Below are 9786 nucleotides of genomic sequence, written 5' to 3'. Positions count from 1 at the left end.
TTTTTACTGTTCTTCAATGTTTAATTTATGTTTGAATAAATCCATCAAGTTATGACAGCCACCATTTAAATGTTTATATTTAAAAAAAACGAATTGAAGTAGAAATATTAATATGTAACTTTATTATTGTAAAAACTTAATTAATTTTAACCTTCAATATTATAGTAATGTTGTACCAACTGACTCTCATGTATATTTTACAGCATTAGTTGAGATTTATTTTCCTTGAGAAAATTTGGCATGTACTGTACCTGATATATATCCAAAATAATCTATATTGAATCGAATCGCAAGCTTGTGAATGAGAATCCAATCGTGAAATTTGTGTCAAAACCCAGCCCTAGTGAACATTAATGGTGCAAAAAGCTGCAAAACAGAGCAATGTCTAACTCATACAGATACAGATTTTTATTTATTAAAACGTATTCCATTTTTAGGATTTTTATGACAGAATTCACATGAGAAAAACACGTCAGATTCCTCTCTGTAAGTATGCGAGCCGCAGGCATCGTTCTCCCGCAGACGACCGGTTTCTGACACGCTAATGACTTTCCCCTGGTGCAAATTACAGTGACGGAGCTTCAGAGGGACACACAGCCCCAAAAACATGACGAGACAATCACACAGTGAAGCTCTTTTCACAGCACCGGCGGTGAGGGAAAGACCCAGAGATCCAGGAAAGGTTATCACTATGAAAACACGGAGCGTTACGTGCAGACGCAGAGGGAACGCGGTCCTTTCCGAGTGTTTTGGGTGAACTTTTTGCTGCTGAACACACCCAGGAGCTCTACCGTTACACACGCTCCCAGAGCTCACACGGCCGCCAACTCATTCTGAACATAACTCTTCTCAAAAGCAAAAGCGTGAATAGAAAAACCCCTCCAGAAAAGGGCAGAACCGCAGCTCTCCATTCAACATGGCGTCCTCGAGGGCCAATCAATTAGTCATGTGAGCTCGCTGCAAGCTGACGCTCCTCGCGCTTCGGGCCAAACCAAACTAAACTAGCGAGAGAAGCGCGGCCGCGGGCCGTTTACGAGGTCGGCCAAGTCTGTGGCAACAGAAACATCACAGATCCTATTGTGAAACACATGTAGAAGAAATGAACTCCAACCAAACAGTGAGTGAGAGCCAAGAGTTTCAAACTCCAGTTTATAACACCGCCAGCGAGCTGCCAAAGCCTTTCGGTCAGCTTACACAATAGCAGCGTAAAGGACGAGGAAAGGGAAAGAATGCTCCCCGAACGCTTTCATGGGTCTCAGCAGCCCGGCCGCTTAACATAAACACAAAGACACACGCAGCATCTCTTCACTCACGTTCACTCGACTCCACAGCAAACGTGAAGCTTCGATAAACCAGTTTATTTTACTGTAAGCTCATCTGGAAACGGGCCGTTTAACAGAGCGCTGGTTAAATTGTTACCAGGCAATAACCCACATTTGCACAGAGACGCACAAAGCCAGCATTCATGCGCTCGCCACAAACCGACAGATCGCAAACACACGCTAACCTGCTTAGAAACTCATAACGTTCACAATTTATGTGTACAATGCTGCTTTTAAATGGTTAATTCACCCAAAAATGAGTGTGTGATGCTGGTGTTTCAAACACAAATGGAGAAGTTTAGCAGAAAGTTCACGACGCTCTTTTCCGTGGAATGGGTTGGACGCTCTAAAAATGATTTAAAAAAAAAAAAGCACCATAAAGTATCAAAACATTAGTCCATATGACACATGAAAACCTGCGCCGTTTGGCATCGCTGATATTCAGAAGTCGAAACATGAAAGATGCAATGCAATGAAGGGGATGATTTTTAGTGAGCAACATAACTAAATTTCAGTCTGTTTCTCAGAAAAAGCATCGTGTGAATTCAGAAGACTTGGAATATGGATAACTATTTTTGGGCATTTTTGGGGGTCAGAGCGTCTGTCTTCACCTATTTTCAATGCATGACAAACGGGCGAACAAACCATTTAAAACTGAAACCTTATTTCACAGTTTTACTTGAGCTTTAACACAATCATCAGTACGGACTGTGCTCGTCACGGATTTCTTGGCCAATCTCCGGTGATTCATGATCTCTTACGAAGCACTTCCCTCTCAGAGCCTGATGTCAACATGCTGTAAAAATATGGAACTGCTAATAACTGAAAGTCAGCGAGCTCATAAAAACAATCTTGTGATTCATTATGGGAACTTCCACTGCGGTGCGCACGTTTACGGCCGCTTGTTACGTGACCTCGTTATCAAAACACAACTGCAGCACGACAAAGACACAATCGCAGGAGGCCTGAAGTCCAAAGGCCTTTCAGCTGATCAAACTCAAGACAGCGATCAGCGTCACGTCACTCAGTGCAGATCTATCCGAGACGAACGCACAGATACACAAGCATAAATGAAGGGATTTAAACACAAGTGTCTAAATGTGCACACCTTCGGTTAAGTAAATGTCAAAATCAGCCTCTTTTATGTCAAAGGAACAGTCAAACCTGTTCTGCATTCTCTGTCTGATGTCTAACAATGACAATATGACATCTATCACCCACATACACCCAGCTATTCACTACAAACATTAACCGAAACAATTCCCTTCAGTAGGAAATGAATTAGCCCTGGGAAATGTCGGACTGCTTCTCGAGCACACAAACACGGCTCTGTAAACACAGCCAGTCAACACTTTTCAATAAGCTGAACCTCATCCGGCCGCTCTGGTGAGAACAGAGTCACCGTGAAACACACACTGCAGGCGCTGCACAGTTCAGCGGAAAATGACGGCTGGAGGTGAGAAACAAACACATTCATACCAGCGACTGGAGGAAAAACTGGCTTCCCCAGGAACAGATTGTGTTGCATGTCGCAACACTTCACTGCATCACACGCAGCAGCTCACTGCAAAACAAGCGGCGGCGCATGATTCTTCAGACACCTGGGCAGAGACTGGGTTTCCCATCTGCTGATCAGCGAGAAGTGAAAATCCTTTATTTGCATACGGCCTGATCACAGCTAACGAGCTGGTATTGTGCTGATAACTAGATAAACGCAATCTGCTAGAAACTCTAGAGCTGCTCTTATTCTGATTAGACTCTGCTGCTGCTTTAGTTCACACATCATCACTCGGTACTCAAGTTACCTCTAATAGTACTCAACACAATATACAATACTACAATATTAAAACACACGCAACCCTTCAATTATAGAGAATACTCTAAAATACTGCATATTCTAAAATACTCTGAAAATACTCAATGCTCTTAAAATACTGAATGTTAAAACAGAGTACTCTAAAAATACCAAATACGCTAAAATACTACTTACTCTTAAAAATACTGAATACTCGAAAAACCCCGCATAGTCTTAAAATGCTCTCTAAAATACGGAATAACCAAAAATACAGCATACTCAAATACATTATAAAATATTATTTTACGCAATACTGAAAACGCTAAAATTACTGAATACTCCTGAAATACGGAGCATTGTAAAATACTGAGTGCTATAAAATACTAAATATTCTTAAAATACTGAGTATTCTAAAACACAGCATACTCTTAAAATACACTCTAGAATATTGAATACTCAAAAAATACTGCATAGGCCTAATCTTAAAATACTGAATACTCCTAAAATACTAAGTATTCTAAATGACTGGATATTCTTAAAATACGTCATACTAAAAATACCACATACTCTTAAAATACACCCTAAAATATAGCATACTCCAAATTACTGCATACTGAATATACTACGTACTTTTGAAAGACAGAATACTCCTAAAATACTAAATTACTCTAAAAACACGGAATAACTCATCAGTAAATAGTTTTTCAGCTCGTGTCGGAAGTTTATTGATAGAGTTTTCAGTTCCAGTTGAACAGACTTTCTGCTTTAACTTTGATCGCGTTTTGGAACGTTTACTTTTAACGATCACCGTGCGTTGGCGTTTCTGAGCGACTTTAATTCGGTGTCCATGTGAGCGTTCCTCCGCGCTCCGGGAACAAAAGCTACTAAACTCCGCGAGCGTCGCGGGAAACTCACTCACGCACAGCGACGCACGCGAGCCCGCGTTACCGTGACGAAATATACTGCGGTTTGATCCGTGTTCTCACTGTATACTCACGGGCCAGCGAGCGGCGGGACGGATCGGTAAACACAGCCGTTCAGATCATCTTCATCCCCGCGCGCGTCGGCTGCTCATCTCGCGGTTGCTCCTCCAGCGCGGGCCCGGTCACACACAGCGGCAGCCGCGGGGGGACACGGAACCCACATTCAGCACAAAACACTCACAACACGCACTCTAAACACCTTCAACTGAGCGAAAACAAAATACACACTCATGTAAAACATCAGTTATGAATCCTGACGACGATACAGGCGTTTCTGATGAATATTTCAGTTTGAAATGAAGAGGCGTCACCCCCGCGGCTGAATGGACTCGCCCAACACCGCACACAATATACCGCATCACAACACAAACATACAAACACAGAAAGTTCGGCTCATCTATGATAAACTGCTCAATTAATTCAATTAGTTCACACTAAAACTATAACATCTGTCTAATGAAAGAATGGAAAACGGCATGGTCCTTTAATAAATTGCTAGTAGACACATACAATATACTCTGACTCTTGAAAGATATTGATATATGGATGCATAGTGGGTCTTATAACTGGTAAAACTCAATTTCACTGGTCCTGCAGTGTGATAAATGAATTCTGACACTCATTGGCTTTTATGATAATTATTTATGTCCAGTCCCGATCACAGGTTTATGGACAGAATAATCAGAATCTGGTGTCTAAATAGTCTTCCTTATTGATAAATAATCTCTAATAGCCCAAAGAAAGATCTGAACAGAATAAAACACACAAACATGTTGAATAAAAGGGGAAATGCTGCTCAATATGTAGGTTTCACTGTTGTTTGGAGGGTCTAAGGCTGATAATGAAGCTGGTGGAGTTGAGTTTTTGGAAAGTTCCACACGCTTTAAGGGTATTCTATAGTCTTTGGTGTTACTGGGTTTGGGTTTGTTGTGGAAAAACACATCCCTGAAGGACCGGAAACTGATTTGAGCTGCTGAGATCTGACTCCATCTACAGGAACATCTGGAAACTGCTGCAAGTGAAGATCAGAGCCAACGTACAGAATGAGTACAGAAATATTGGTGAAGAGAAACTAATGCAGCATGACAGACACGTGTTTAAATGTGAAGTGAACTCAAGCATTGTGTGTCTGCAGTAAATCAGCTTTCAGTTACGAGATCTCAGTGAAAAACAGACTGATGGCGGCTCATATACAGCTAGAGTTACAGCACACTGTCAGAGCGGGGCTAGTTGTCACAAGCGTCTCAGTAGGTTTAGATTTTCTCTAGCAGTGGTTTTGTATGTGGGTTTCAAACACCTCAAACTGGTCCTAAAGGCAATTAAACATGATCACATGTGAGGAGATAAAAAAAGAACAGACAGGCATCATAATGTTGATTTATCTGACAGAAACACACGTCAACAGTACAGCTATATTGTCAAAATGAAATGTTTTCGAGTGGAAATACAGTACAATGTATTACAGTACAGGTTTAGACATCACTGAATAATACACCATGTGCATAAGAAGTGCCCTGAAGACTCTTACAGTCCAACATCTAATCCTGAACAGAGGACAGACTCAAACCAGTTCCCAGTCGCACTGCAGTCACTGAATCTAAAGCTGGAGTTGTCCTCATGTGTTTATGTATATCACAGTCTCTGTCAGTGTTGTCGCTGATGTCAGCTCGGTGTGCTCTGCTTGTTTTCGCGCTCCGTCTCGTGACGCTCTTCGTTCTCCATGTAGGCCTGCACGGATCTCCAGAGCGCACGGATGTTCCCCTCGCCGAAGCCTGTGGCGCCTCTGCGCTCGATCAGCTCCAGGAAGAAGGTGTCCTCTCTGAAGATGGGCTTGGTGAACACCTGGAGCAGATACCTGTGAGAGCAGGAGAAACAGGGTGTGTGTCAGGCTCAATGCAGAAAACCATTTTCAAATCCTGTTCCTTCCTCCGCTGCCTCCAGTGAAAAAGTGCATCTCCTGTTGTCTCTCATATGTGTTTAGAGCTGTTTGCTACATTTCTACAAACCTGATGAAGAAACAAACTCATCCTGATCTCGGATGAACTGAGAGTGAGGATATTTTCAGCACATGTTCACTTCTGGCTGAACTACTCCTATTGCATGAACAACTTTAAAGATGATTTTCTCAATATTTAGATTTTTTTGCACCCTCAGATTCCAGATTTTCAAATAGTTGTATCTCGACCAAATATTGTCCTATCCTAACAAACCATACATCAATGGAAAGATTATTTATTCAGCTTTCAGATGATGCATAAATCTCAATTTCGAAAAATTGACCCTTATGACTGGTTTTGTGCTCCAGGGTCACATGTTATAAAGCATGTCTAGTTATGGCTTTAGTGTCTCGGGGAGAGTGCTGTTGTTGAATGTCTAGCGGGTTTTGATGAAAACAAAAACTATTGTGCATTATATACAGGTACCTTTGTATTTGCTGCATATGAATACACAATAATAACATCTATATTATTTAACATAAGTTGATCAGTGACAGTGAGTGTGGTACCGCTGGCTGTCCGTGTCCGTGTGGATGTCCGTGTCCAGCAGAATCCCGTACTGACTCAGAGCGTGAGGGTCGTGACCCGCCGCCACGATCTCGTCCTGCTTTCCCACCTGTGAGCAGAGTACGAACCACAGGACAACACGACTGAGTTCAGACACACACCTGACATACCTAACCTGCTCGCCTGAAGCCACGAGAACAGCATTCATGAAGCACACTGACCTCAGTGTAGTACGCAGGCGGAGGAGAGAAGAACTGCACTCCAGACAGACTCAGAGTCTGAGCCGTTCTCACGATGTCCTCGGTGTAGAGCCCAATGTGCTGGATTCCTGCGCCTCTGTGCTGATCCAGAAACGTGTCCACCTGGTTCCTGCCTGAGATTACACCTCTGTTAGAAACAGACAGCTGTGCTTCTGGACGCTGCTTCACACAACATCACTCGATCTACACCAGCCAAGCTGACCAAATAACACAAAACATGTATGTACACAATAAGTGCATTGTATTAAATGATTCATTTAAATGTTACCCTGCTGTGGAAGAGACTCTGCGATCACAAACTTGCAGTCCGGCTCTTGTTCATCTTTGAACGGCAGTGTGATTCCCGACTCGCTACATTTCCAGTATTCCATAGCGGTCAGTCGCAGCCCGATCCCGTTGTGGTTTAGCACGTATCCCTCATCCACATCCTCATTCCTGCACAGAACGGGTCATGGGTAACAATCCTGACAATATTTCGGTAGTTTGAGGAATTCATCAGCATGAGTGATTTTACTGCATTAATGCATTTGGCAGATGTTTTTATCCAAAGCAACTTGCACTGCATTCAAGCTACACACACTGGAGTAGTTCACGAACACTACCTGCCAAAATCTAGAATAATTAAGATTTTTTAATGTGCACATTTATTTAGGCTGCATTGAAAACAGTCGTCGTGCTGCTTCATATTTTTGTGGAAACTGATACATTTTATTTTTCAGGATTATTTGATGAATCAGTGTTTAAAAAAACAGCATTTATTTGAAATAGAAATCTTCTGAAACATTGCAAATGTCACTTTTGATCAATTAAATGCGTCCTTGATAAATAAAAGTAAAACAAACTGATTGACCCCAAACTTGTGAATAGTAGTGAATCACGGTTTCCACAAAAATATTGTGCAGCACAACTGTTTTCAACATTGATAATAATCAGAAATGTTTCTTGAGCAGCAGATCAGCATATTAGAATGATTTCTGAAGATCATGTGACACTGAAGACTGGAGTAATGATGCTGAAAATACAGCTGCGCATCACAGAAATACATTACAGTTTAACAGATATTCACATAGAACACAGCTGTTTTAAATTATAACGATATTTCACAATTTTACTGTATTTTTGATCAAATAAATGCAGCCTCCGTGAGCAGATGAGACTTATTTCAAAAACATTAGACAAAAATCTGTGCGTTTCCTTCTTGGGAATCGAACCCATGACCTTGGCGTTCAGCTCCAGGAATGCCGATCGTAACAGTTAATGCAGATACGGGTCAGCAGCAGCAGTAGAGAGATGATGACACTGAAACCTGTCAATGAAGAACCTCTGGAAGCCGAAGGTGTCGCGGTACCAGCGGGTGATGTGCGCGGTGCTGCTGCGGGGACAGGCGTAGGTGATGTGGTCGAAGTGCGTGATGGGACACTGCGAGCGGCCCGCGGTCTCGGAGTCCGTCCGGACCTGATGGAAGCCCGGCAGGAAGAGCCCCTGGTACCGAGAGCGGTCTATGAGCGTGTGGCACACGTTACCCACCGGCGAGCGGATGATGGAGAAGGTGACCCGGCCGCTGTCATCGGCGACCTCGGTGGGCGGCTGGAGAAACTCACACAAACCCCGATCCCGCAGCGCAGCGGACGCCCTCTGCACGTCCTCCACCTCGAAACACACGTTACTCACGGTGTCCACCGGATAGTGCGCGTGGGCTCCGTACAGACAGTTCAAATCCTGACGTTCATTCAGCCTCCGCGGCGCCTCGCTCGGCCTCTCATTGACCACGAACACGGCCGACCCTCTGCGGAGCGCGAGCTGCTTCGCTCGGTCTGTCAGTCGGGCCGCGAACACGTTAAACTGGAACCGGGACACCAGCTCGTGAGCAACTTTATCCACGTTTGAGACGTGGAGCGAAATATGGTGCAACCGGCTCAAGTAGGCCGCCATGTTGGGGTGACGTCACAGAGAGGGGCGTGTCACGTGGTCATGATTGCTGTTTATGTATTCATTTGACCGATCGTTATATACATAAATGCAGATATTTCCTCACACAAATTTGCGAGTGGAATTTGTGGTCAATAATTAGTTTTAAAAATGTATTTTAATTAAATAATTAGGTATTTCTTGTCTTCTGAGATTCTGTGTATTTTTTTAATCTTAAAATTATTTGTTGTAATGATTAAATATATTTTATTTATCAGTTTTAAAATAGTTTTAACATTATTTTTAAAACATGCGATAATGACTGTCTCATTCTAGGGTTGGTTTTCACATGGTGTGGAGCCGTCCAATCAGTGGAGCCGTCCAATCAGCGGCGGTGGAGCGATTAGTGGCCCATGGATGGGAGGAAAGTGAATCATCAAAAAGTATTATTTTAGAGTTATATAATAAGGTATGGGAAAAGGGAGAATTACCTAGTTGCTGGAAAGAAGCTGTAGTTCCAATACGTAAAGCTGGGAAGAAGGTAATAGTCCAAGTGATTACAGGCCAATTTCTCTTACTTCGCACTTATGTAAGGTAATGGAAAAAATTATAAATCAGAGACTAACATATTTTATGGAAACTAAAGGGAATATTTGTAATTATCAAAGTGGATTTAGAAAAGGTAGATGTACTATGGACCCTACAGTATGTTTGGAACATGAAATACGAAGAGCTCGGGCTAATAGAGAAAGTGTAGTGGCAGTATTTTTTGACATCGAGAAGCTTGGAAAGTGCAAGAAGCAATCACAGAAGTAGAAAGGTGGTCATATAAATGGGGTTTTAGATTCTCTGTTGAAAAAACTAAAAATGTATTCTTTTCAAAATGTAGGATTAGTAAAGGGGTAAAATTGAAATTATATGGTCAAGATATAGAAAGAGTATCATGTTTTAAATTTTTGGGTATATGGTTTGATGAAAAACTCACGTTTAAAATACACATTAAAAAAATAGTTG

The 9786-nt window shown here is 42.3% G+C and overlaps 2 protein-coding genes across 4 annotated transcripts in view; both read right to left on the bottom strand.

The window, feature by feature from the left end:
* Positions 1-4348, bottom strand: part of fam53b (family with sequence similarity 53 member B) — a 15282-nt gene extending 10934 nt beyond the window's left edge. The window contains exon 1 of one of the 2 annotated variants that reach the window (XM_016521584.1): positions 4115-4348. The gene's annotated coding sequence lies outside the window, so the exon portion shown is untranslated. Of the gene's footprint in view, positions 1-2801; positions 3035-4114 lie in introns of those variants that run through there. The other variant, XM_016521592.1, reaches the window with a different exon arrangement.
* A 229-nt stretch (positions 4349-4577) lies between these two features.
* Positions 4578-8808, bottom strand: hpdl (4-hydroxyphenylpyruvate dioxygenase-like). Of its 2 annotated transcripts, XM_016521528.1 has the most exons (5): positions 8171-8808; positions 7133-7299; positions 6826-6977; positions 6607-6713; positions 4578-5955 (listed from the first exon to the last, which is right to left on the bottom strand). In XM_016521528.1, exons 1-5 carry the CDS (start codon positions 8794-8796, stop codon positions 5763-5765), a joined length of 1245 nt encoding a protein of 414 aa, XP_016377014.1. In that variant the 5' UTR covers positions 8797-8808; the 3' UTR covers positions 4578-5762. The 2 variants fall into 2 exon arrangements, with proteins under 2 accessions (XP_016377014.1, XP_016377020.1); XM_016521534.1 differs by lacking the exon at positions 6607-6713.
* Positions 8809-9786: the final 978 nt, after the last annotated feature.

This window comes from Sinocyclocheilus rhinocerous, unplaced genomic scaffold (genome assembly GCF_001515625.1).
Source record: "Sinocyclocheilus rhinocerous isolate Xijiao unplaced genomic scaffold, SAMN03320098_v1.1 scaffold852, whole genome shotgun sequence".
NCBI classification, from domain to species: Eukaryota; Metazoa; Chordata; class Actinopteri; order Cypriniformes; family Cyprinidae; genus Sinocyclocheilus; species Sinocyclocheilus rhinocerous.
Note: the sequence above shows the minus strand (reverse complement) of the source record. Positions and strands in the feature narration are given on the sequence as shown.